The sequence below is a fragment of the Octodon degus genome, unplaced genomic scaffold (assembly GCF_000260255.1).
Source record: "Octodon degus isolate 3935 unplaced genomic scaffold, OctDeg1.0 scaffold00105, whole genome shotgun sequence".
Lineage (NCBI taxonomy): Eukaryota > Metazoa > Chordata > Mammalia > Rodentia > Octodontidae > Octodon > Octodon degus.
The window spans coordinates 3,211,147-3,239,040 of NW_004524681.1; the positions used below are offsets into that span (position 1 = coordinate 3,211,147).

The 27,894-nt window shown below is 51.7% G+C and overlaps 2 protein-coding genes across 8 annotated transcripts in view; one reads left to right on the top strand and one right to left on the bottom strand.

Annotated features, from left to right (window-relative positions):
- Window positions 1-13,958, top strand: part of Lysmd2 (LysM domain containing 2) — a 14,648-nt gene extending 690 nt beyond the window's left edge. Inside the window, exons 1-3 of one of the 5 annotated variants that reach the window (XM_004638992.2) lie at window positions 7-115; window positions 12,039-12,370; window positions 13,497-13,958. In XM_004638992.2, coding sequence (XP_004639049.1) covers window positions 12,039-12,370; window positions 13,497-13,539 — 375 coding nt within the window. In that variant the 5' untranslated portion in view covers window positions 7-115 and the 3' untranslated portion in view covers window positions 13,540-13,958. The other 4 variants (XM_023724017.1, XM_023724015.1, XM_023724014.1 and 1 more) reach the window with 4 other exon arrangements.
- Window positions 13,959-16,602: 2,644 nt separating this feature from the next.
- The window catches only part of Scg3 (secretogranin III), a 30,010-nt gene continuing 18,718 nt past the window's right edge, over window positions 16,603-27,894 (bottom strand). For all 3 annotated transcript variants that reach the window (XM_023724086.1, XM_004638993.2, XM_023724088.1), the window contains 3 exons: window positions 27,305-27,442; window positions 18,447-18,527; window positions 16,603-16,874 (listed from right to left, as the gene is read on the bottom strand). In XM_023724086.1, the coding sequence (XP_023579854.1) occupies window positions 16,756-16,874; window positions 18,447-18,527; window positions 27,305-27,442 (338 nt within the window). In that variant the 3' untranslated portion in view covers window positions 16,603-16,755. The remainder of the gene's footprint in view (window positions 16,875-18,446; window positions 18,528-27,304; window positions 27,443-27,894) is intronic.

The following is a 27,894-nucleotide window of genomic DNA, read 5'->3' on the forward strand; positions in this document are numbered from 1 at the left end:
CGGCAGCACCGGCCGCGCGCGTGCCCTGGGCCTCGGGGACCCCGCGCGCCTCGTGCAGCACCGCGTCTGCGCCGGGGACACGCTGGCCGGGCTGGCGCTCAAGTACGGGGTCACGGTGAGTGCGGCGCGGGCGGCGGCTCTGCCCCGGGCCCGACTCCGAGCCCCGCGACATCCGGGGCTCCCCGCGACCGGACCGCGACACCTGTCGGCCCGCGGCGCCCCAGCCGGTGGGCAGGCCGAGTCGTTAGGCATCTATGGGGCCTCCAGGGTGCTGGGGACACCACGCGGGACCGCGCCAGCTGCGGGGCCTCTGCCGCACTCTGCCTTGTGACCTTCATGGTCCGCGAGGAGCGAGGTGCGATCCCCAGATGGAGAGGTTGGGGTGTTTCCAAGGGCGCCCCTGCTCTGAGGCCCGCTTCGCTGCACCACCTCCTGGCAGCACCGGGAGCCCTCCCCGGGGTGCAGCGACTTTCACCCTCCATTATGCCTGCCACACCCGGGAGCCTGTGCCACCCCTGGGGCTGGCTCCCTGGCTGCCCTCACTCTGACCCGGCGACCTCTGGGGTATCTGCTGGCCACAGTTCTGCGCGTCTGACCAAAGGGCTTTCCACTTCAGGCGTTGTGTACTACCATCGCTACTCCTTATTGCCATATGCTGTTTCCATTCAAGTGTAAATCAGGTTTTTATGGCTTTTATAAAGACTTTTAGCTGTGTATGGCCACGGATGCCTGTCTGTAATCCCAGTACTCAGGAGGCTGAGGCCGGAGGATGGTGAGTTCAAGAACTGTCTGAAGCTCAGAGTGAGACCCTTGTCTCAAAATAAACAAATACATACTGTTCATTTTAAGATATTTGGCTTAGGTCTCATGAGCTGGGTGCTCCAATCGCGGTGGCAAGTAGGCCATTCCACAGCTCCTGGGCCTCTGCCCTGTGGATAGTCTTAGGCTGAGCAGAGCCTTGCTAAGATATCTGCTGGGCTCGCTGGCCTCTTCCTGCCGCGTTGAGATGCTGCCACAAGTGTGTCCTTTAAGAAAACTTACCCTCAGTTGAGAACTACTTTATTTTTATAGCAAAAAATAAATAAATAAATAAATAAATAAATAAAATATATATATATATATATATATATGATGGTATAGTTATATTTGTGTTATTTATATTTCTGAACTATAGTTGATGACATTTTTGGAGCTTCTACTGCCAGTTATTTTGAACGAGTAAGCAGGATGACAACACAGCCTAGCAGTGAGATGATATTAATTAATATCTGCAGGCATTAATTGGATCTAGCCATGGTAAATGAGAATGCATGTGGAGGCTAGAAAGGTAGGAAAGGGCTTTTTCTCTTCTCCAACTGGACAGAAAAAAAAAAAGTGAGTTGAAGTTTCTAGTGTCGCTGCCAGAGTCCACTACAGCAGCCTCAGCAGCTGTTTAGGATTTAGGATTTGGGATGAGGTGTTGGTGGCTCAGTGACCGGAGGGCCCCGGCCCACAGGTGACCCCTCGCTCTATGTGCATTGTGGGTGAGCAGAGCGGCTCTGCGGCCTGGCTTGGGGGAGCAGCCGGATACCCACTGGACTTTGACCGTAAGTAGAAGCCCTATAGCCAGGCCATCCTGTTGGGACAGGAACTTCCTGCATGGAGACTGGGGAGGCCACCGAGGAGCCCTGGTTGCCAGGGGAACGGACAGGAAGCAGGGTGTCTTGAGGGATGTGTGAGCTGGCCACAGGGACGTCCCAGGCCATGGACCCAATGGCTGCTTGGGCAGGAGAGCCGTGTGCCAGGCATCAGCTGAGCCAGGAGCTCTGGGCTCCAAGTCCCAGGAGAGTGCCACGTTCCACCTGGGGCTCTGGACTTCTGTCCTGGTGCGTAGTGGCTGCGCCCAGCTTCCAGGGCGCAGAAGGGACTGACCCTTGCTTGGTGCTCTCTGTGACATCTTCAGTAGGGCGTATGTTTTCTGCTTCCCTGGGCCTGGGCAGGTGACGTGGCTGGGCTGCTGGCATGGCCACGCCTCTGCTCACCTCAGTCTTTACTTCCTGACAACAGCCAGTTCCAGCTGGGTCCCCACCAACCCCACCCACCCACCCCACACTGGCCCTGAGAAGTTTCTCAGTCACACACTTCTGCCCAGCTGTCCCTCTCTGGCCACAGGTTAGCAGATACACGAAAATCATGTCTCTTGAGCATCTGTTTTAGTGGGCAGAGAGAGTAAGGAGAACAGTATGTCGCATGTCTGGCATCAGTGAACAAAATGGGGAGAAATCAAGGAGAAGACAGAGGGCCAGGATGGATAGCTTAGCAAGGGGTAGCTGGGGAGGGAGGGCAGGGCAGTGCAGGGCTGGGCTGGAGAGTGCTCTAGCAAAAGGAGTAGCAGACAAGCAAAGGCCCTGGGGACAGCAGGGTTGTCAGTTCCCAGAACAGGTGTGGCTTATGCCCCAGGCTTCAGATAGGGAAGGCTTGGCCCAGGTGACTTAGGGCCTTGGAAGCTGTGTTGGGGATGAACTTTCTCTTTGATTTGAGCTGGCTAGGGATAAGTGTGAAGCTTAGGAAGCAGCTGGGTCGCCAGGCTGCTGTGCTGGGAAGACTATGGCTCGGTCACAGCAGCCTATAAGGAGGAGGTAGTGTGAAGCTGGGTGCTGTGCAGTTTGCTGATGTTCATGGAGGTTCTGCTTCTCTGCTTTCTGTGTGGTTTGGGCCTCTCTGCCCTGGAACTGGGCCTAGGGCCTAGCACTCCTAGGTGAGATCTGGAGAGCCAGGCAGGCTCAGCTTGGGGACCTCTGTCCTCCTGGCAGAGGCTTAGAAAATGTCCTCATGGCCTTGCCCTGCCATTGTCCTGCAGCTGCTAGGAGCTGCTTTGCTCGAGGTCCTTGCTGGACCCCAGGCTCCAAGGGGATACCTGTCCTTGGCGTCTCTGGATTCACAGTGAGTTGGCCTGCAAGCTGCTGGGAGCCAGGCCAGGCCTCGTCAGCTCCTCTGCACATACTGAGCACCGCCTGGGCACTGGGTGGGTCCTTACAACAGGGCCGAACCCACAGGACAGTGACCTGTGGAAGTGCAGTCCCGGAGGACAGGGCGGGTCAGGCTGGGGCCAGAGGCGCAGCCTACATCACTTGCAAATACTGGTTGGAGGCCAGCTCAGACGGCTCCAAAGGCTGCTGTCCTCGCGGTCCTTGCTGGTGGCCCCCACCCAGCCTTCAACCTGGACCACACACAGGCTTAGGCTGGGGCGGGGGTGGCTCTGGGAAACCCAAGCTGTCTGGGCTGGGTTGAGAAAGCGTTCAGTCATTCGATAGGGTCCACCTCAGACAGGAACTTGCTGGGGCAGGAACCTCCCGGGCTGTGCTTGTCTCCGCGCAGACCCTGAGAGGCCCCTCCGTGACCTGGGGTCTGGATTTACTGGTGGCTTTTCCCATGAGACCCTGGCTCCTGCCTCTGGAGGAAACTAGGGTCTGGTTGGTTCCTGGACCTTGAGGTTTCCAGACCTAGAAGAACCTGCAGACACCAAAACAGAAACTGAAATCGGGAAAGACGCAACAAAGGGAACCTGATGTTTGGGTGACCTTCCTGTTTGTGTTTTTTTGACCTGTACAGCTTGCACTTCCTGTCTCTGCTCCCCAGGCCCTCCCAGAGCTCCCGCCCTCCTTCCTCTCACTCCCTCTTCCGTGTAGACCCTGAGCCCCAGAGCTGTTTCAGGTGTTCCCCACACAGAAGTCACCGCGGAGGGGAAGCAGGGGGGGGCAAGGCTTACAGACAGTGCGACTGTCCTTTAGGGTGTCAGCCTCTGCCCTCAAAGCCACCCGTAGGGAGAGGAAAACCTGTCATTTGGGCCTTAGATCCTCACATATTCTTTTTATAAAAAGGATTTATTGAGGTTTAATTACACAGTACAAAATTCCCCGTCTTAAAAAAAAATTGTTAGTATGTATTTGCCGTACATAATGATCACTGTGGCGGACCGGGAGGACTCTCCCCGACAGAAGAGCGGGCGTCTCCAGCCTGGCTGAGTCTGGCCCTCTTTCCGGGCACTGCTGTGTGCAGGGCGGGCTGGCCTTTATTCCCTCAGTTGGCCTTAAGCGATGCCGGTCGTCCAGCCAGGTGCTGATGTGTGGTCTCCGAAGCAGGTAACAGGGCAGTGTCCCCCCTTCAGCTCCCTAAAAACAGTGTGAGCCAGGCAGATCAGTGCTCCGTGAGGTCAGCTGGCGTCCGCCTCGTCATAAGGGGCGGTGACTTCCCAGAGTGTAAGAGATTACCCAGCAGGGCTGAGGCACTGACCCCCAAACAGCGGATGCTGTCGCAGTCATGTTATGCAGATTACTCTTTCCGCAGCTCTCTGCATATTGCAGAGGCGAGTTCGGGCCTCCAACCCAGCCCAGCTCACAGCACTCACGTGCTTCCCGCCACTGTCAGTCACTCATCGCTGAGCCACTCCCCTCTTCACGAAGTAATAAACCTGGGTTTGAGCCTGGGTCGAGGCCTTTGTTGTGCTGACCATTATCGTGGCTGGACTAGGACCCCGTGGGCTCCCCACCGCCTTGGATGTAGAATCGTGTCTTTATGCCGTGGGTTGTGCTGCAAGTGGTGGAGTGGAATTAAATGGCTAGAATCCCACTAACTCTCCCTTGGGATCACAGATATGAACTTCCCAGAACACAAGAAGGACTGGGAAGCGCTCTCCCTCCCTCATTTGTGGTAGGGAGCTGCTGCCCCTGCGTGACACCTCCGTTCTCCCCTCTGCTCCACTCCTCCCCCACCCACCATCTCTGGTCCCCTTCCCTTTTGATCTGCTCCCCTGTTTTCTACTCTTTAACTTTGCTTTTTAAACTATTTATATTTTGGGTTTCTCACATGAAAGAAGGTGACATTTAGGGTGTGACCAATGTACTTCACTTACCATTGTGTCGCAAAGTGTGTCCCTTTTCCTAGAAATGACTGTTTTTCCTCCTTTGTGGCAGAGTAGTGCTCCAATGCCTCTAAACACTGCATTTTCTTTATCTGTCATTTGTTGATGGGCAGATAGGTTGCTCATACGGTTTAGTTATGAGGAACTGTGTGGCTGGGTACATGCATATCACTGTGATGTGATTAGTAACTCTTTTGTGAAGATACCTACAAGGGGAATACCTGGGTCCAGGGGCACCCCTGTCTTCAGTGTGTAATTCAGTTCCAGCATTTGAGAGGCTGAGGCCGGAGAAGCACTGTGAGTTAGAGGCCAGCCTGAACTATGTAGCAAGATCCTGCCTCAACAAAACAAAAAATCAAAAAAGTATACAGTTCAGTGATTTTTAGTAAATGGACATTCGGTGCAACCATGACCACATGTCAGTTCTCGAAAGTTCCTCACCGAGCAGGGACGCCACTTCCACAAGACTGATGGCTTTACCTTCCCGCCCATGTCCTTTGCGCCCTACAGCGTGCAGACAAAAGCAGCCTTGAGTCCTGTGAGGCAGGGTGCAGCGGCAGCAGTGGAGAGCTGTGCTCCGCCGGCACCTCCAGCGTAAGAGGACACAGGCTCGGGGGCGAAGCCGATGGAGACATTTCACGTTGAAGTCTGTGATCTGTAAAAGACACCGTGATAGCTGTACATGGCTATGAAATCCTCCATAAGCTGATGCCATGTGGACTTCGGCTGTTGTGTCTCTAGTGTTTGGGCCACTGGTGGGTAGGGGACAATAGCCGGGGACCAGGTGTCCTTGGGACATGCTCTTGTCCCTCTGCTGTGGACGCCACTCTTTGTAGAGACATTTTGTGACTTTCCTCTGAAACAAACCCACCTCACACAATGTGTCTCTAGGAAAGCTGTGTTCTGGAAGTTGTCTGTAAGTTCTTGGTGGCCTGTGTCCCTTGCTCCTCCATGGCTGACCCGGGGCCCCCTGTCTACCTGACTTCCCACGCTGTGAACTGTTTATCAGTGACCGGGCAGGAGGTTCACATTTCACTGAGTCATGCGATCAGGAGAGACAGAGACTCAGGAGCATTTGGTGTCTGTCCCTGTCTCCCCAGAAGCAGGAAGTTCTGTGCCACGGTGACACAGTGGGTCGGGCTCGGGCTGGAGCGGGGGTGGCTCCCTCTCCTTGTGACACCCTAATAGCTTTTGGGTTTTCCTGGCTCGGTGTACAGCTGCCTCACACCTGGGCCACATCCAGGCGACGGAGTTTGCAGCTTGTGCACTTGCTAGAGGCCTTCTGCTTGTAAGGAGCAAGTCAGCGCCAAGTTCGTTGTTTTAAAAGAACTTTGTTGGCGACCTGACCGCATGTTAAGTTGTTCATCTGAGCTGTTCATATGAGTTTTTCTTTATATAGGCTTGTTCTGGAGAAAATTAAAATAAGGGGAGAAAAATTCATGCCTCATCATTTACCAAATGTATTAAGAATTGCTTTTATCACTTACTTTCTTACTTTTAAGCTAATATAATAAGAACAGTCATTAAGGTTTTCTTCTTTTGGGGGTACTGGGAATTGAACCCAGGGCCTTCGCACTGAGCTACATTCCAGCCGTTTATTTTCTTTTCATCTTGGGACAAGCTCTCACTAAGTTGCCCAGACACCAGCCAACCTGTGCTCCCCTGCGTCGGCCTCCCACGGGCGGGATTACAAGCATGCACCGCGGTACCCGGCTAGACTTGTGACTGCTCGTGTGCCTTGTGTTGCTTTCCTATTCTACGTGAATTAATTGCTTTAATCCTCACTGCAGCCGAGTTGTGTGGAAAGGATGATGCCCTTCTGTACTTTCCAGATCAGAAAGTAAACATGGACAGTGGTTAGGAAATGAGGAAGCCAGAATGTGGATTCTGGAAACGTAGCCCGTGTATTGCCCTTGATGACCCACTGAACTTCTAACCCAAATGCACCTGTCTTAGGTGGCCCCTGCCTCTGTGCCCACTATGCCCAGTGCCTCTGCATCCTCAACCCTAGCCTCCCATGCAGTATCCTCGGGTCAGGACTGCAAGGGCCTTGCTAGTGCTGGGGCAGCGTGGTTCCCAGGTCAGAAGGTTGCAGAACCTTGCATGGTCAGGCGCAGTGCCACAGCGCATAGGGCCATGGGCCCTGGCTTCCTGCCTGGGGCCTCCTTGGCAGCAGGCAGCCTCAGCCCACTCACCCTGTCTGTGCTTGGGGCCATTGCCCCTTGGTGGCCTCAGTCTTCGTGGCAGGTGTGGTGGGTCAGAAGCAGGCAGGATGCATACAGCATGCTCTATCACTGTGACTACAGAGTTGACTGAAGGGGAGTTGACTGAAGGGACAGTACAGTGTGGGCAGAGCCATCAAGGCATGGTGACACGTCTGAGGCCAGTGGTGGCAGGCTGAGGGGCGTTGTGCCAGGTGGCACCACTGACAAGACTCCCTGGTGCGAGACGTGGTCCCTAGAGGGGTGGTGCCTTCTCCAGACAGCAGCTGGGCTCGGGAAGTGCAGTTCTTAAGCAGCAGCGTCCTTGGGCTTTCAGAATGGAAAGGAGAGCAGGAGGGGAGAGAGCGGGTATCAGAGAGCAAAGCACAACGAGTAGCTTGCTACCCACTTCTGGGCATGTCCCCGGTTTCATTTTGTATGCCTGCTGCTTTGATATATCTTAAATCATCCATCTAGCCAGCCACCCATCTGTCCATCCACCCACCCATCCATTCATCCACCCACCCACCCATCCACCCAACCGTCCATCCACCCACCCAACCATCCATCATTTTGTTTTCTTTCAGTTTTTTAAAACAGGGTCTCACTATGTATTCCAGGCTGGCCTAAATTCACTACTTAGCCCAGGCTGGCCTTGAGCTTGTGACCCTCTTGCCTCAGCCTCCCAAGTGCTGGGATTACAGGCACACACTACTACACTGTCTGTCCATTTTAAAAACTCAGTGTGGGAAGACCTTTGGCACCCCAGGAGGCTGTTGAGGGAATAGTTCTCACGCTAAAAGGACTCGCAGTGCCTTCTGCCTCTTTCCTATGCTTTTCAGCCTCTCAGATCCCGGTTCTCTCTGGCTTCTGTCCCTGTCATTCCCAGAAGGTGATGACTGCTAGTCACTGTAGGCCCCTTCCCACAAGCGTGCCGTATTAGAATGCTCCTTCAATGACAAGTGGCAGGAACTCTAACTCAGCTTGGCTTCAGTGGCGCTGGGGAGATACCGCAGTGGTCTGAGAGGCCCCAGAACCACGGGTACACTGTGTGGGCCCTGGATATGGGTGTGGTAGTGCATACCTGGGGAGACTGAAAACAGGAGGATCACTACAAGTCTGAACTGTGTAGCGAGACCCTGTACCAAACAAACAAACAAATAAAAAATTTTTAAAATTGGCTTCAGCAAAAGCCAAAAAACAAATGAGAGAGAGAGAGAGAGAGAGAGAGAGAGAGAGAGAGAGAGAGAGACAGAGACAGAGAGACAGAGACAGAGACAGAGACAGAGACAGAGACCAACCTGAAAGGTTTGGAAAAGTCCCGGCTTGTGGCCGTGGCTGGAGGTCTAAGTGCTGTCCCCATGGCTCAGTGTCAGGCTCCACTGGGGCAGGATGACAAGCAGCAGCTCCAGCCACCTCCTTCAAGCAGGAGAGGTGTGAGAGCAAGGTGGAGAGAGGGGATGATAGGGACTGTGCCCAGCGAGGTAGAGTTGTGGCATGTGCAGAAAAAAGCAGGGCACTGGAGGAGTCGTGCCAAGCCCCTTGGGAAGCCCATGCACTAAGGCGTGGTGGAGCTGGATGCGGGTGGCAGAAACTTGGACGCCAAAGGCACTTCAGCCTGCTGTGTGCACTGTAGCCCTTGAGAGCAGACACACTCAGGATTTGTGGATTTTAGTTTTGTCTCTAAGATGCACCCACCCATGCCCATGTTTCTCTGTTTCTCACCTGCTATTCCTCTTGAAACTAGAACCTAAGCTCAGAGGGACCAGCCCTTCTCCTGAATGTTGTATCACTCCCACCCATCTGTCCATCCACCCATCCGTCCATCCATCCATCCATCCATCCATCCATCCATCCATGCATCCACCCATCCATCCATGCATCCACCCATCCACACACCCACCTGTCTGCCCAAATGGCAAGGGTGCCATTTGCATGGATTTAGTAAGATAAGGAAGCAGGAGGAAGAGTCCATTTATTGAACAGTTGTTTCTCCAGGCTCTTTGAGGTAGAAATATATATATATATATATATATATATATATATTTTTTTTTTTTTAAACTCAGAATCAGTTTGACATTAGAGGCTCCCTTCATTTGATTCCATTAATCATGCACTTTAATCTTGACATTGTCAGGCGGAACTCGCTGGGCAAATGTCGAGCTGTATGCATTCATTCAAATCCAACTTCTCTTGTGTGCCTTGATTTATTCATTGGAAAAATGGAGAAAAGTAAGTGCCATCAACCCCATGTGTCCCCCCAAAATAAGACCTAGCCAGCCTCCATCTGACCTACCCACCATTCCAGAGTAGCTACCGAGCAAGTTTATTTTCCAGTTAGATCTTATTTTGGGGGTAACACAGAATTAGATTAGTAGGTGGATGGATGGATAAATGGATGGATGGATGGAGGAATGGATGATTGCATGGATAGATGGATGGATGGATGGATGGATGGACTGATTAATGAATGATTGGATGGATGGAGAAGGATTTTTTTTTTTTTTGCTGGCTTAGGCTGCCTTAAGGGCGGGTCCAGTGTGGCATGTGGAACGGGGATTGAACTGCGGTCCCCTGTGCCTGACTGGGTTTGCCCAAGCAGGCTCTTTATTATTTATGTATTTTTGGTATAACCATATAAGAGCATTTATTGGGTTGGTCTGCAGTCTTAGAGGCAAGTAAGGTCCATAAGAGCCATTTATGAGAGTACAGGCAGCCAAGTCACAGTGGTTCTGCGCACTGGGCTAGTGGACCATCCAGAAGCTACTCCTCCCAGTATCAAAGGCCAGGAGGCTTACTGAGAAGTCTGAGATACCAGTCTGCATCAGGAAGGCTACAGACACGAGGGACATACAGACTAATGTGCAAGGGTGATGGCAGAAAAGATTTGTCCCCTGAGGAAAAGTGGAGTTCTTTTTTTTAATTTTAATTTTAGTTTTTAAAATTTATTTTATTTTTTTCCCATAATTTTATTGAGAAACAAATAGCAATGAGACAGTTTCAAACCAAATTGGTAGGACAGTTTCAATAATTAACACATTGCGAGCCAGGAAGATAGCTCAGAAGAATAATTAACACACTGCATACATTCTCCCTAGTGGTTAATTGCTGTACAAGATGCAGACATGATATCCTATTTACAAACACCATTAGAACAAATCCCTCTATTCACTGAGAGAATGTAACTATACATCTATCTTACACATTTTGAATACACGGATATAAAATGGACATTCATCTGTATCCCCTTTTTTAAAAGTAGAGTTCTTTAAAGTGGGTTTATTTCTTTCTTTCGTTTTTTATTTCATCTGGGCTACAAGTATATTTGTTGCTTCGATTCATAACAAGGGTGGTCTTCTCCCCTCAGTTCTGTAGCCTCCACAATAGTCATCCACAGACACATCCAGAACTGTGTTTAACTAACCTGTTAGGTTCTGATTAATGCAGTCTAGTTGATAGATTATGATTAAGAGTCACAAAAATGGTTAACTGTAACTAATGCAATTTGCACCCAAGGAAATGTATTCCAAGGCATATAATCTCAGCGTGCCAAGCAGGCTCTTTGAACAAGTGAGCTAACACACAAGCCCCCTGATTGGATGGATGGATAAAAGGATAGATGGGGCTGGAGATACAGCTCATTGGCACAAGTGCCTGCCTGGCAAATGTAAGGTCCTGAGTTCAATTTCCTGTGCAAAACAAAAAGGATGGATCAGTGGATGGACGACTGGCCAGAAGTATAAATGGGCAGGTTGATGGCTGGATGGATTGATGAAGCGATGGATGGATAGGTAGACAGCAGAGAGCCTAACAGTGGGTGGATGCTGTGCTCTCTCTATACACATACATGTGCTTCCCCTGTGGATGTGCATGAAGTCATTTTATCCCGGACAAAGAGATGAGACCTGCCTTATGTATGAAGAAATAGGCTCCACGAGATGAGGTGGTAGAACTGGGGCCTGCACTGGGCTGTCAGGTTCCACATCCGTGTTTTTAGCCATCTCTCCAAGCAACTCACCGGGGAGGTGTTACAGGTGGAGGGGAGTTCCCAGGCTTGCTGGCAGACGACTGCAAACAGTAGAACATGGGGTGACACACGCCAGTGTAGACAGTCGTACTGCAGGCTCCCAGCCAGCCCTGTGTGGGGCCCGCAGTGGGGACTCAGGCAGCGGGAAGGAGATGATAACTGTAGAATCGCTGTGAAGGTGAGGTGAGGTAGTGCAGCAAAATTCTACCTCCGCATGACCACCCCGGGGGCATCCAGGGCCACAACAGTTGGCTGTTAGAAACCCTGTGTTCTGTGATGACCCCATGGTAGGGGCAGAAGTCAACATGAGTGTCCTGACATTTATTTGTAAAGTGGATCTTGCACCCTGCTCTGGGGCCAGAGAGTGACTCTTGGGGAGAGGCCCCGCCTCCTTTCCGTGCCTGTTCCTGCTACCTGTTGTTCAGGGCTCAGCCACATCAGCAGGATCAAACTCAGAACCCACTTCCTCAATGGCCTTCCCCGCTTTCCCACCCAGAACTCCGCTTGTACTTCGGCCCTCTCTACCCAGTAGGCCTGGTCCTGCAGACACCGAAGCCCTCCTTGAGCAAAACGGGGATGATGTGAACAGATTCAGCTGGTGAGATTTATTAAGTAATTGCTTAAAGTCCGCTACCTCTTAACCTCAGAGATTTAGGACCGCTGTTCTGAACAGCTGTCTGACAGGGGAAACGTTGCCACGTGTCTCTGTGTGAGAGGGTGAGTATATTCTCTTCTGAAAACAGGACCACAATTTCCTGACGTCTTTTTTGAGGTGACCACGTCTGACTTAGGGTCCTGGCTCCAGAGAGAACACTGCCCAGCTCTTGCTTGTTGGGCTCAGTTCGGTGCTGTCGTAGACCTTGCCTGTGGATTTGGTCTTAGTAACTCTGGCTCCTTTTTGACATTTCAGATGGAACAGATTAAAAGGGTCAATAAACTGTTTACGAATGACTGCATATTTCTGAAGAAAACATTGAGCATCCCGGTTATATCAGAGAAGCCCTTATTGTTCCATGGACTGAACTCACCTGATTCTCCAGAAAATGAAGCTGGGGACAGTGGATTTCCTCCCGGGGAGCAGCTGGTGGTGGCGGGGGACGAGCTCCCTCCAACCAGCCCCCAGGTCCCAGCGCCACAGGCCGTGCAGCCTGAGGAGGTGTCAGCCAGGGACTTCCTGGACAGGCTGGACCTGCAGATCAAGCTGTCCACGCAGGCAGCCCAGCGGCTGAAGCAGGAGAGCAGGTAAAGAAGGGCCCTGGTACCGACCGCAGGGGCTGGAGAAGCTGCCGCAGATGGATCTGATGGAAAAGAAAATGTTCTTCGAGACAGGGTCTTGCGTGCAGTCCAGTCGGGCCTTGAGCTCACTTGGTAGCCCAGGCTGGCCTCAACCACATGGTGATCCTCCTGCCTCAGCCTCCTGAGTGCTGGGATGACAGGTGTGGGCCACCACACCTTTCTCCTGATAAAATTTTTAACTTAGAAAATCTAAGGCTGTGTGCTACCCCTGCGCTGTTGTCTCTGATGTTTGCTATAAAAAGCTGGCTTCTCTGCTTCATAGCAACCCTGTCCTGCCAGTAGTTCTGGTGGCGGCCTGGCGGACACACGCCTTGGCGCCTCCCAGGAACACCCTGCCCCAGAGGAGACTCAAAATCCATCGCCCCTTGGAAAGTCTGTCCAAGGTGTTCTTCACTATTTGCTACCAGGGCTTTCTGCACAAAAATTCTTGTGGACTTTCAAAAGAAATTTAGTACTCCCGGTAAAGCTTTTGCTTTCTTATAGACCAGGTTGCCTTCTTCCTCTGTGGCTCGTGAGGGCACATCCTCCTGTGTTTTCCTTTTCTCCTTGGCTACTGGGAACCTTGTAACTAAAACAGCTCCCAGGTTTAACTATTTATATTTGTTACAGTTAGCATGTTGATTTCCTTCTCCTTTCCTTAGCTCTGAGGGTTTTTTTTTTTTTTTTTTGGAACCGGGGGTTGAACTCAGGCCCTTGCGCTTGCCAGAGAAGTGCTTATTCCATTGAGCCATCTCCCTGGCCCCCAGTTCTGAGTTTTAATCTGTTTTCGTCACCCTATTATTTGTATGCCCTTGTTATAGGTACCTTAAATCTGCTTGAAAGAAAAGTAAAGTACAGAAGACATAAATAAACATGGATGTAATTTATTATAAACTTAATATATATATTTAAATAGTATATAAACAATTTCATTATTTATTTCAGTAACTGAGATACCAATAGGATGGATGGATATACTGTGTCCATCTCACTAGATGTGCCTTTGGCAAGTAGACATTAAACTGAATAATGTATATCTGTTTTTCTGAATACAGTTTCGAACACCAATTTGTGCTGGTTTTCCATTTTGCAGGGATGAAGAAAGTCCCTATGCGACCTCCCTTTACCACAGTTAGGCGGCTGGGCTTACTGCTGACCCGCCCTGGGAGGCGGCCGGACCCTAGCGGATCCGAAGCCGAAGACCCAGGCGAGCTTTGCGATTCCGGCAGCGCCGCCGCAGAGTTGTGCCGAAGCAGCCCGCTCCCCTCCCGGCTTCCTGAGTTCAAGTCTGGCTGCGGCATGGCGGCGACAGTGTGCCACAGCTCACCGCTCGTGTAGGTGGCGGCCGCTCTCAGCCTTGCTGTTCTACCCCAGTTTCGTGAAAACCCTGGTGGCTGGTTGAGGTGTGCTGAGTTGCTGTGTGTTTCTAACAAATGCTATATAGAAATTATATTTCACTATGTATTACACATTCCGTGTTCATGGAAGAAGCAAATTTTGTCTGCTATTTTGTAAAACTTAACTACAAATTCTGAATGAAAAAATAAACTATGTTTTCCTATTTGAGTCTTCTTTTCAACACAGGGGGAAATAAAATCGATTTTTTAAATTGTGGTTTTGAATCAGCAACAGGCTTTTTCCCACACTTTGGTGGTTTTTGTTATTATAAATCCAGCTTTGAGAAAAAAAAATGCTTCAATAATCTGAAAGCAAATTGCTTATACTTTTTAGCAACGCTTGCCTTTCACGGGCCTAACGTGGCGTGGACGGGTAGAAACGTGGGTCCCGCTGAGGGACAGGCAGCTGGGAGCCTGGCCCGAGCCCACTCAGCTCCAGCGCCATGCTCCTGGCGGGCTGCTTTTCCGAGAGCATGTGTGTTAAGAACTAAGTGCCAGCCGTAAGGTAAGAGAGAGGCTCACAAGGGCAGGAAGCATTTATCCTCCCAGGAAAATAGTTACAAAGTAAGCTCGGCAACCAGCCCTCGGGTCTATTTCTTAGGCCTCGAGACAGCTGCTCATCCATCTCTCCACACCGTCCCCAGAGAGCCTGCTATCCGCCGGCAGATGAGACCTCTGCTTCCAGGGCTTGCCGTCCCTGTCATGTTCCCCCTTCCTATCTTGCTCCTGAATCTTCCATGAAATAGGACACCAGGCCCTCACGCTAGAGAGGCTGAGCCAGAGCTGCACACATGCCCCGGAAGTGGACAGCAGGTCCGTCGGGACTGTGTCGGCGCCTGTGCTCCATTTGTTGTCTTCCTGTTTGTTCCCAACCTGACACACGTAACCCCGGGCACCCTGTTTCTTCTCCTCGTGTTATGCCCACATCTGAAGCATGATTTGCTGGAACCACTGCTGTCTGACCTGAGTTCGTTGGAGGAGGAGAAAATGAAAAGAAAGGGAAAGTTTTGCACATAAGAAAGGACCCAGCAAGTGTCTATAAAAGCTTGGAGACTTGTTAAAAATGTAGAGTCATCATGCTGGTCAACATAGCCAGGCATGGAGGGACATGCCTATAATCCCATCACCAAGAGGCTGAGGCAGGAGAATTTTAAGCTCAAGGCCAGCCTGAACTACATGATGAGGTCTTATCTTAGGAAAAGAAATGAAACAAACAATCCCCTCAAAATAAACAGAAACCCAAAGCTCCCCAAATTAAATTGTTATTCAAATAGAGTGGCATGAGCTTGGAGAGTAATTCAAAGGCATTGTTGACCAAAAGATGCCTTGTGAGCTCAAATTTGAAATTAGGATTACAATCTCAAAACATGTTCCAAGTATTGTATTGTTGCTCAATTCTGTTAGCATCTTCTAGCCAAACCATTCTGCGAGTTCTGCGGGCTCCTCCCTGAGGTCCTCTATGGGGAGAGGCAGAGCCTGCAGCTTTGCTTTCAGCCCAGCTCTTTGCCCAGGGTTACCTAACCCCGGGCATAGCCTGTGCTCTTGTCCCCTTAAAGCCGGTCTCTTCTTTTCCAAATCAGGACCTCAATAGGCGCTGACGGAGCTCTGTGTGCTTTGAAAACTATAATAAGCCCTTGAATGCTTTCCTTATTTTAGAAAACCCTGAGCAGATTTTATGTCCTAGAAAGTACAGGAGGAAATGTTTTATTCGGAGCCAGTTGGTTGCCTGATGCAGAAACTGAGTCATCCCATGCAGGGGACTCTGTGACACCCTGTCACCGCCTGAGGGCCTGCGCGTTATGCACAAGGTGTTCTGGTCCCCTTCCCCTCCACCCTGGCTTCTCTAGAGCACGCCAAGGTTCCGTTGTGTGTCTGTCAGGTTTGGGCCTCCTGGATAGCGTCACAGGCCCCAGAAGGCATTTGAAGCAGGTACAAAAAGACAGAGACACAGAGCATTGTGTTTTTATGATTTTAGGCAGATCTATAGAGTAATATGTGATTACACTGACGAAGATGTCATCAGAGGCATATTGGCTCAGGGGTAATGGCCTTTGAGATCGTAGGAGACCTCTGGCCTCTGTCCAGTTGCTTCCTGGGCTTGGTGGTGGCAGCTGAGGTTCAATAACCCGCCCTCCAGCAGCGCAGTGCCCCCAACTGAGTTCACAGGCCTGGGAGGAGTCTTAGCTATTTCTAGCCCAGAGCCTGGTCCCTGGCTCTCTGTGGAGATACCTGGCTTGGATCAGGTCCATCTGAGATAAGTGAGATGTGGATGAAGTTTTCCCATGCTTTATACTGTTTATGACTATGCTTACTGTCTTGGAGTGAACATAACTATCCCTCTTTATCCACAAGCTTGATGTCTGAAAACTTGACAATAGGAAGTGTTACAGTGTGTGTGTGTGTGTGTGTGTGTGTGTGTGTGTGTGTGTGTGAAATTGCTAATAAATCCAGGAAAACTTCTGCCGTTTGCAAGTTCCATTTGGTGCCACTGGGCCAAAGAAAGCCAGATAAAAAGAGCAGCTGAAGAAGCTATGAAGGAGAAGCTGTTTAAGCTCTCGGGGCTTTGAGAAAATAGGAATTTTACTCCTATTAAACTCCCAACTGGGAATTGTAGGCCGAAAGGAGGCCTTTTCACAAGTCTGGTCTGCACAGTGCATTGGTAGCTGGCATGGCCTGAACGCCAAGAGAGAAGGATTCGCTAGGCTCAGTCCTGTCACAGGTTTCTCAGGGGAATGTTGGTCTAGGCAGAAAAAAAATGATTCTAGGTACAAAGTCTCAGCCACAGACAACTTGATTTTCAGGTAGTTTTTAATGACAAGAAAGCTCTATCTTCCCCCTTCTATAAGGTCAACTATAGTGAACTCAGCACTTTCTACCATCCTTGGGTCAGAGAAGGTTTACTGCAGGATCAGAGGTGTGCTGAGCTCCGGTAAGGTCTCCTGGCTCCGCGCAGTGTCACAGGCTGCTGTAGATGCGCTTGATGGCGCTGGCTTCCTCCTTGTCCAGGATGCCCTTGGCCACGTACGCGTCAGCCTGCTGGGTGATGAAGTCTCTCATCTTGGAAAGGTCATAATCTGGAAGACATTGTCATGAGGGCATCATGAGCACAGGTCAAGCCCATCCCAGCGAGTACCACTGGAAAGCGCTCAGGGTAACGGGTCGCTGGCCTTGCCCTTCACGGCGGGAGATGTTGAATTCTGGCCATCGGGGCAGGACTCTAAGGAAAGCGGAGCGCCCTGCTGGACATCCCCTCTGAGGTAATGATATGCTTTCCCCCCAAATCAAGAACTGCCTGGTTACTTCATGCTGTTTGAATTGCATGCATGGGACAGAAAGCAAAACCACTGGCTGGGCGTGGCAGCACATGCCTGCAATTTCAGCACTTGGGAGGCTGAGTTGAGAGAATTACAAGTTCAAGGCCCACCTGGGGTGCACAGGGAGTTTGCTGCCAGACTTTACTACCTGCTAAGAGCCTGTCTCTAAACATAAAATTTAGGAGCTGGGGAGATGGCTCAGTGGAATAAGCACTTCCCTGGCAAGTGCAAGGGTCTGAGTTCAATCTCTGGTTCCGTAAAAAAAAACCCATAAAATTTAATAGCTGAACCATAACTTTATGACTCCTCTGTCCTACTTCAAGTGTATGTGAAGGAAACCACCAAACTTGCAACCAAAAACAGGGTGAAGCCTCTCTGCACTTTGCCTCGATCCTTTCAGGGTTAGATCATTATAATTACTAGCAAGTGACCAGAATCCTGCCATCTGCCAGTCTGCACAGGAAAAGAAAGGAGGGGCAGAGGCAGGCACAGAGGTCCTCAGCCACGCACACCAACCCGGCCAGCAAGTGTCATTGGAACCTACTCCAACCCCTAGGCTCTGAGAAAAGGCAGCCCCCACCCACATGATGGAGAGGCAGCTTCAGATCTCGACCGCACCTCCCTCCTGCCTTGCATTTTCTCAGTCTGCAACTACACTGCTGCCAGATGGATCCCTGCCTTAGCCTCGGGAGGCTCCAATTTGGGCTCCGTTGGCCATACTGCCCTTTCCCGCCACAGGCTGCCCACTCCCAGGCCCGGCTGCCAGGGCTCCTCTGCGCTGGGCATCCCGGTTCCTGGGCCTCCTTCTGTCCCCATTCCTCCTCACTCAGCTCGTCCTCCTGCCTGTCTCTGTGGTTGTCGTAGAAGCCCTGCCCTGTCTCCTGGCCTGCTGGTGCCTCTGCACTACAGGTTGCCCCCAGTCCAGAGCAACCACAGTCACCCAGACACAGCCGGAGGCTGCTGTGTCTTCCAGCCGTCTGCTTGTCTGGGCCTCAGAGCTGGCTGTGGCGCTGTGCACCATCCCATGTGGCACAGGAGCTGCTTTCCTGAGGGCTGGGGCACCTGGAAGGTTCCCAGAGGACGAGGAAGGGACAGACACATGGCAAAGTGCTCCACCATCGCTCTGCCTTTACTCGGAGTCCTTCATAGTGACACGTAATAAAAAAAGCAGAAGGCCTGGGAGGCTGCTTTGGTTCAGAGACAGGAGTCCACCCACCTCCACCCCTAAAGGAGCAGAACGCCTGTGGGTCCTGTCAGTCTCCCTGCGGGACCCTTGGGAGTGAGGGCGCGCCACCCAGGGAGACTGCATGGGCCGCCACCCTGCGTCCTTACCGCCTTTGTTCCCTTTTCTGTCATGTCTCTTCAACCACTCAATATTTTTCCTTATGGCTTCCAAGTAGGCTTCAGTCTTCCCTGGAAAAAACAAGAGAATCATATCAAATCCTCACAGAATATTCCAGCATCTCTTTGTAAAGCTCCATGACTCAAAAGTAAGTGTCAGCCACATGGAGCATGCAGGAGGCGTGTGGCGGGGCTGTGCACAAGCACTGGTGTGTGCCACAGGTCCATGTGAACAAGGCTGTGCCAAGGGGCTTCTGGCCTGCACCCCAGAGGATGCAGAGTGTGCCGAGCGGCCAAGGGTTTTGGTTCACTTGGTTTCCTGGTGGTTCGTCACTTCCAGTTATGATGCTTTTTCCAAATTCTTCCAAGCCCAGGAGCAGCGTCAGATCGAGGATGGAGTCGGATCCCAGAGGCCACACCTGTGTTCAACACTCATGCGTGTGCCTTTGTGTCTCCCCAAGCCTTTGCCTGGCTAGGAGGTGGCACCAGGCCTGAGGGGTGTGATCCCCTGAGCTGGTTCTGATCTAGCTGTGCAGGAGAAACCGCTCACTGAGGCCTTGGGCACTGTGGTGTAGTGAAAGCTGCGTGTCTCATCAGCCTCCAGGTGAAGGGCTTGCAGCTTGGAGAGGACCAGATGGGGCTGGAGTCAGGGCTGATCTGAACCTTTGATACGAGTGCTTGGAGAGGTAGAGCTGTCTGCAGTCAGGGGCTCTGTGCAGTCTTGTTCTCTGCTGAGAAATCAGCCATCCTCTCAACACGCTGCATAAAGTTTATGCAACAAGAGACCAGGTATGGGCTGAGTGTGGCGGTGCACACCTGTAATCCCAGCACTCAGGAGGCTGAGGCAGAAGGATCTTCTGAGACCAACCTGGGCTACAAAGTGAGCTCAAGGCCAGAACTGCATAGCAAGATCCTATCTCCAAAAGACAGAAAATGAAAAGAGAGAGAGAGAGTGGGTGGACCACATCTGGAGTTTGAAGCCAGCCTGGGCTACCCAGTGAAACCCCAACTTACAAAAACAAAAAATAAATGGGGAATCTGGATGTGATATAACACACCTGGCATTGCAGCACTCAGGAGGCTGAGGCAGGAGGGTGGCTGTGAGTTCACTGCCAGCCTGAGCTACATAGTGAGACCCTGTCTCAAAAAAAAAAAAAATAATAATAATAAATAAGATCAAACAGTCTCTCTCTTTTCCCCAAAACAACAATAAAAATGCCTTTTGGGGGCCAGTGAGCTAGCTCAGTGGACTAAGCGCCTGCTTAGGCAAGTGCAGGGACAGGGGTTCGATTCCTGGCACCGCATGTTGCCCTGGCCCCACCCCTGGGCATGCTGAGCCTGCGACTGAGTCTGGGCATGGTGGCGCATGCCTATAATCCCAGTGCTGGGAGGCTTGAAAACAGGAGGATCACTAGAAGTCCAGCTGCATAGTGAGACTGCACAACACACACACACATACACACACACACATGCACGCACACGCACACACGCCTTCTGGGGCTGGAGAGATAGTTCAGTGACACAAGCTCCTGCCTGGCAAGTGCAAGGTCCTGAGTTCAAACCCAGGTACTACCAAAAAAAGAAAAAGCCTTCTAAGCCCCAGCTCCCTGAATGAGGCATGTGGGCTCCCCACTCTGGGGTTATTCGAGCCCGACTGTCTCCAGTCCATGCTAAATGCCTTTCCCCCTCCATCCCCTGTACTGCATGCTCAAGTTGCAACAGGACCTTGCATTCTCTAGTTTAATCTTCACCATGACCCTCTGGGGCAGTCCCAGTGCCATGTCCATTTTACAGATAGAAAAACTGAGGCACAGAGCTAGGGCAGCAGGTAGCAGAGCCAGGCGTGTACTTGGACCCCTCTGACTCCAGCCCGTGGACAGTGAGACTGCGCTGAGGTTCACTGGCACTCACGTCCTGTGGCGGCACCCACCCACACGACCTCCTGCACATCGTTCTTCCTGGCTCATGCTGCCTCTGGCCTCACCACTGGGTCTGGGTCCTCTGGTGTCCACGGAAGCTTCCTTGAGAAAGGGCAACTGGACAAGGGCAACTGCAGTCTTTGGCTCTTGTTGCAGTGGTCACCTGTGTGGAGACAGCTCTGGTCCTGTGTTTTCAAGAATATCTGGGCCCACAGAGGGCAGTGTCCCCGCATGGTGCTGTGACGCGGGTGCTGTAACACAGAGGCTGTTGTTGCCACCCGGACTGGGCAGACGGGCTGGATTTGCTCTGTGTTTCTCCAGATCGCAGAGCCGGTTGCCTGCTGTGCGCCTCCCTTAGGAACAGCTCGTTTCCCATGCACCCTCTACCCCAAAGCGGAACTGGCCCACCGTAAGCTCTTTTTTTTTTTTTTCTTTTGGTGGAACCGGGGATTGAACTCAGGCCCTTGCACTTGCCAGGGAAGCGCTTATTCCATTGAGCCATCTCCCCCGGCCCCTTAAGCTCTTGACAGGTATTTACCAAATAGTTCTTTTTCATGAGTGTGTCCATGGGGCTTCATCAGAATCACAGTAAGTGCTGCTGCCAAGCACCATCCAGCAGAAAGGCAGGCTCAGGGGCGTGACGTCGTGTCCTTGTCCACCGTATTCCGCAGCTCCAGCCCCGGGCGACTCCTGACGCTTCTTCCCTAATGTCTTAGTGGCCACGTGTCTTTGATTGTCATACATTCTGAAAAGCATTCGCCATATTTTTTGGTCACATCTCAACAACTAAAATGCCAGTGTGCTGTGTCCTTTGATCACCACAGAACTCTGGGAAGTAAGAGTTGTCGCTTCTGTTCTGTTTGTGGACACTCAGGCTCAGAACAGTTAGGTCAGGTGCCAGGACACACAAGGCCAGGGTGACAGCCAGAAACCGGGGTGTCTGACAAGCAGATCCAGTCCAGTTCCCCGTTGAGGCCCACGGGATTTAGTGGCTGTTTGTTACCAACCTGCCTGGCAAGGTGGGTCCCCAAGTGGCTACATAGCAAACTCACATAAACAGTCCCAGTGTCCCTTAAGCCAGAACAGCTGGGGTAGGGACCAGGCAGCACGTTTCTTTCTTTCTTTTTTTTTTTTTTTCCTTTTCTTTTTTTTTTTTTTTTTCTTTTTTTTTTGGCAGAACCAGGGATTGAACTCAGGCCCTTGCGCTTGCCAGGGAAGCGCTTATTCTATTGAGCCATCTCCCCCGCCCTCTTTTTCTTTTTTCTTTCTTTCTTTTTAACAATTCTGGGAGGATTTTGTGGTGTAACAGAGTTTGGAAGCCACCTGCTGCGCAAACATGGGGCGTCACAGATAAGGCGAGCTTTGATAGCGGCAGGGATGAGGTCAGGCGTGCGCCGGGCACGGCAAGAGCAGCTGGTTCCCACTGACCCGCTCTCTCCCGAGCTGCAAAGCAATGGTTTATTTATGCAGCATACACAAAGCCCAGGAGAGGCCACGCTGCAGGGCTGGGCTATTTTTTCCCAATCTATTTCAGTTTCCTTTGGGAAAAAATAGCTCATGGCTGAGATAATAGGGCACAAGCCCGGAAACATATGCTGAGGCAGATCGAAAGGGGCTGTAGTCCAGAGGCAGCCCTGCTCTGCCAACTCCACTGGCTTTCCAGGCTGAAAGAGAAATGTCCCTTTCCGCATGTGGCTTTGTCTTGATCCTGCTACATTATCCCGTCACCACCACCCCTAAAAAATGAAGTGCAAAATCAGTCGGGTTAACTTAGCACAGACAGCTTACATCAAAGACATCAGCTTTTCTAGAAGGATGGCCAGAAAATTAAGTTTGATACGTTAAAAATTATGACAAGATTTTTCCAGACTATCACAGTTCAGAATGGTGTGAAGCAAGGTTGCAAACACTGGAGTCGTGGACCTCTCCAGGCCACTGGGTCCTCTGGCTCAGGAATTGCGCCACTGCGGTGGCATTTTGCCTGCGTGCAGGATGCACTGGGAGCCTGGAACGTCGCTGCATTGGAAGTCGGGACCCGGGTTCAGGGCCTTGCTCCACCTGCTCTGGCCGAGACGTCTGGAGCAAATCGCTTTACCTTCTGCGCTTTGGCTCTGGGGTGGTTAATGAAGGAGAGAATTCTACAGCAGGGACTCAGAGACACCCCACAGGGGACGTCTTCCTTTGGGGTCCTTGAGAAGCGTTTGGTGACAGAAAGGTCACCTGTGCTGTACTCTTCCCTCCAGGGACCTCGGGGAAGTGTAGAACCACTGCTTGTGTCGTCTCTGTCAGAACGGATGGACCCTCCTGTGTCGCTCAGCAAATCAGAACCTCCACAAGTGAGCCGATTTCTTTTCCTTTTTTCTGTATTTAGGACAGGATCTACAGGGTCTATGATCTCACTACATAGATCATAGTGACTGTCCTGTCTTCGGCCTCCCAAGTGCTGGGATTACAGGTACAGGACCCCATGCCCCGTCTTAAGCGCTGTCTCAGCGCGCCCGCGGGTGGGGCCAGCACGGCACCCTGGGGATCGAACTCCGGCCACTGCGCTCTGCCTAAGCAGGTGCTTTAGTCCACTGAGCTATCAGGCTGGCCCTCTCCAATTTCTTAATCCAATAGGCGGATGTTCTGCCTCTGTGAAGCCCTCGTGCTTAGGTGAAAGTGTGCCGGGCGATAGCCCCTCCTCGCTTCAGCTCCACGGTTGGCCGTAACTCCGACAAATGATGGGCCTTCCCGGAGTTTGTGGGTGTTTCAGTGTTTACCTTGCCGCTCAGACCACTTTCAAAGATATTTTCAGTGACTCATACCCCGGAAGCACCCAACTGGCAAAAGGAACCAGCTTAGTTCATGGAATAAAGACTTAAAGTACTTTAGCTTGGTCTCTGGGGAAAGACTTACTTGCAACTTTAGGCACATTCCAGTCACAATCTGACTGTAACTGGAATAAATGTGGTTTTATTGGCATACTCCTAAATTTAGAAATAGTTATTGAATCACTCCAATACATGTTAGAAGTTGCCATTTAAAACTTTCCTCAGGGCTGGGCAGCTAGGTCAGTGGTCTCAGCTCCTAGCAAGCTCAAGGACCACGCTCCATCCCCAGTACCACATGCCGCGCCTGCCCCGTGCTAAGCTGCCACCAAGACTGGGCAGGGCGGTGCTCGCCTGTAATCCCAGCGCTGGGGAGGCTGAGACAAGAGGATCACTGCGAGTCTGACCTGCGTAGCGAGACCCTGTACCAAATCAATAAATCAAACTCTTTCCTCAGCGTGAGTCTCCATGGACAGCAAGAGTTGAAGCAGCCTGTGCTGCATCAAGAGCTGACTCTGTCACTGTCATCACTGGACTTCAGTTGGACCGCCTTTCTTAGAACAAGCCTGTGTTAAGATGCATGCAGCCCTGCTCTATAAATTGGCGGTGACACAAAGCACAGATTGCTCTCATGACTCCTGCAGGGGGCTGTCATTGGGGCCTGGCACGTGCTGGATGGCCAATGCACACTTGCTGTGGCCTTGCAATGTGAGCTCACTGCAGACCCCTGAAACACTGCCAGCATGTCCCCGCACAGGCGTCCCTCGGGGGCTTCAACCTGCCCTCAGCTCGCCCCCGTGCCGCTCTGCAAGGCCTGGAGGAAGCCCATCCTGCACGCCCCTGGCTCACTGGCCAGAGCCCATGTGCACACACGTGCAGCCAGGCCACGCCCCCCTCGCACACGCGTGCGGGCCCATCTGTGTCACCACTCTCCTCGGCTCACTTCCGAGCCTGCACTAGTCCTCCAGGCAGGAATCAGCTGCAGTCTGCTTCCTGTGTCCAGCGCCAGGCCCCAGGATGGGGTTTCACCTGAGACTGGACAGATGTCACCTCAGCACAGTGCCAAAAGCTACACCCAGAGACTGGACACCCAAAGCTTTGTTCCCTATGGGTCCATTATCTTGGGAGTTGTCATGTGATCGCCTCAGGCTGAGGCCACTCTGCCTCTTCCTGGTTAGTTGTCTTTCAGAAGTTTACTACTCATCCACCCCATGTAGGTTAGGACCCAAAACCAAATCCAGCCAAAGAGAAACCCCGAAGCAAGTGTGGCAAGAACGTGAGAAACCGGAGCCCTGCACGTGTCTGTGAGGATCGAAGAAGTACAGCACTGGGACAATCAGCTTGGCTCTTCTTAGAAACCCACAAGGTGTGAAGATGGCAGGGGCCGGTGAGTCTGCTCCTGGTTATGTGTGCAAACGGCCGATGGCAGGGTGTGGCCACGGCAGTGCTGTCATAGGGTGGAGCTGCTCAGGGCCATGGGCTGGGAGTAGAGCACAGCGTTGGGGCAGCAGAGAACAGCTCAGGCCAAAGCGGGGAGGCAGGAGTGCCTGCTGACTGCACTGAGCCCTCAGGACCAAAGACTCCACTTGACTTGGACAGTGACCTAGAGTGGTCGAGAAGACAGCCTGGGGCTGGGGGAGGGACGGGAAGTCACTGAAGGCGGATGGGTTTCAGTTCTATGAGATGAAAAGCCTGGAGACAGCTGTGGCAATGGTCACACAATGTGCGTGTACTTCATGTCCCTGAGCTGTGCACTTAAACATAGGTAAGATGGTAAATTTTAGGTGCATTGTACCACTTTTTTAAAAGATAGCACATGCCTGTCATCCCAGCACTGGTGAGGCTGAGGGAGGAGGACCGCTGGGAGTTTCAGTCTAGCCTGGGCTCCATGGTGAGACCCGTCGTGTTCACCACTCATCAGAGCAGATCTACAGGGTCCCAACAGTGGCACACACGTCAGCTGTCCTGCCGTCACTTGTGCCTGTCATGTGGTCATGAACAACTGTTCTTCTGTTCTGTCTTCCTGAGCCTACAGGCCGCAGCAAACCTTGCTGCACACAGTCCCTACTGCCCCTAGGAGCCAGCAGTCAGCTGGGCCCATGGAGAAGACATCGTGGTGGAGTCTGACATCTATGCTAGAGGAAAAAAAGACTCCAGTAATACAGAACTTCAGGCCGTGGCTATAGCTCAGTGACCCAGCATCTGCCTGGCAAGCCCGAGGTTGTGAGTTCAATACCTGCTACCGGAACAACAAAATTTATGACGGCAAGACTTCCGAGGACAGGGATGTAGTACAGAGAGACTTCTTTTCTAGCCTTGCCTCAAAGAGCTCCAACAGCTTCAATGGAAGCAGCGCCTTTGCTGTTATTTCAGCAGCCTGGGACCACATCTCTCCGAGGTTCTCTAAGGAAGGCATCAGAACTCCCAGAAGGGGAACTGATTTCAACTCCAGCTTCATTTCTGTAGTTGTTAGACGGCAAAGATAATGTGCAAAAAGCACAGAAGAGACAGGGCTGCGGTTGCTCACGCTGAGCACAAAACCGCCCGCTGCAGCGCCGTCAAGTGGAGCTACTCACGTGAACGGGAAACTTCCATGTAAGATGTTAAGAAAGACAACAGTAATACAAAAGGGAGATAGGTTGTTCTTGTGCTGCTACTATTGAATTACAAGCGCTGTGGCTTGTGTCTAGATGTCCCCCCCAAGCCTCAGGAGGTCACAGGTGACTTCTGAATTTTGTGACCGACTCATGGTCCGGTGCAGGTCTTATGGGTGTGAGTGCTGCCCCCACCCTGGGGCGGTGACCTGTGTACAGCATGAGGGACAGAAGGAGTCTTCTCGTTCCCCCCTTTTGCTCTGGATGCTTTGGCTGATTTCCACCACCACACACTGCTGCCCTCTGCCACGGACCACTCTGCCTTGGAGCCAGCCGAGTATGGCCTGAAACCTCCACAAACCGAGCTAAATAAAGCTTTCCTTCCTTAATTCTGGCCATAGGTTTTTTCCTTCAGCAACAAAAGAAAAGTAACAGCGACACCAGGTATCCCACACGTGGCTCGCTGGTCTCTTGTGACTTGGCGCATAGATCCTGCTAAGCAAGGCCCTGTCACGAGTGTGAAGAGAACCTGTTCCTACAAGTGCAGAAGAGGGGTGGGGACCTCTAAAGGGACAAAGGTCCCCTCAAATTGAGAGCTGCTCTGTGAGCATGAGTGGCCTTTTTGCCCAGAGAAGCATGCCAAATCCACGCATTCAGGCCACCCACGGTCACACAATGGCTGACGAAAAGAGCCCAGTGGTGTTTGCAGGTGGCACACTGGCCAGGCGCAACCCCTGGGTCGAGAGCACTGCCCCTCCCCTGAGTGGCTCCCGGGGAAGGAGACCTCTACGAACAGGACAGGGACGACATGATGCCTGCACAGGTTCCAGTTGTACCAATGAGGTCAGTCTGTCGTGATGGGACAGTAAGGTAGCATCAGGCTATTTCTTCACGACTTCTCATAGACACTAAGTTTCAGAAAAAGAGGACATCTATCAGAGACATAGAGATGTGAATTTTCAATAATATGATGACATAAGCTTGTCATGACAGAGGCTTGTAGCTGGGGCAGTGGTCCGTGTCCACAGTCCCCACTCTGGAAGGCTGAGGCAGGAGAATTGCAAGTCTGAGTGAGCCTGGGCAAGTCAGTGACTTAGCAAGATCTTGCCTCAAGGCAAGCGCAAATAAGATGCGTGGTGTTGTCCCTAGTGAAAGCCCTGGGTTCAGTTCCCAACAACAACAACAGCAGCAACAACCACAACCACACACACACACACACACAGCCATAAAGCCAGACCCACATTCTGCCCTGAAAAAGGCGAACAATTTAGAATCAGGGGCTCATCAAGGCTTTTTCTTTGGGTGTCTGGCAATCAGTAAGGATCCTACAGGGATGCAAACTCTCTCTCTCTCCCTCTCCTCCTGTCTGTCTGTCTGTCTGGCTGGCTCCATACATATGGCATGGAGACGCCCTAGCTAGGTCTTCTCTGAGGCCACTTGGAGAGCTTGCTCCTTGCCCTGCTGCAGCTCATGCGGGGAAGCCTCGGCCTCCCCAGCGCCATCACCACCCCAGGAAGCGACGGTACCTTTCGGGGAGTCCGGCTTTCCTCCAGGCCTGGGGCTGCCGTCCTTGGTGGAGTCCTTCAGGGCGCCATGTTGCCGCTCCATCTTGGCGGCTTCCTCCTTGGTGCTGTCCATCTCCTCAGGACTCTTCTCCGAGGGCGCTGCAATCAGAAGGTGCCTGTTTTCATAACGCAGTCCTGCTCCTTCACTTGTTCCTAATGCAGCAGTAACCTTTGTGGCAAAGGTACAGTCTGAGGTCTGACCATCTTTTCAGCTGAAAGAAATCTTAGTGATTCTTGGGTACAGCCCACTACCCCCACTTCCCAGAAAGAGAAACTGAGTCCAGAGGCAGGGGAGACACCCATAAATTACCTTGAGTTAACATAAAGCTAGGTTACATCTCAGTGTTCCAAATTTCAGTTTAGCCCTTTTTCCCTTTTTCTGCACAATAGCATTAGATTATTTGTCTTACATTATTATTGTTGCTGTTAGTATTGTTTAGAGATGAGGTCTTGCTATGTTGCCCAAGGTGATCTTGAACTCCTGGGGTCAAAAGATCCTCCTGCCTCAGCCTCCTAAGTAGCGGAGACTGCAGGCATGCACCCTTGAGCCC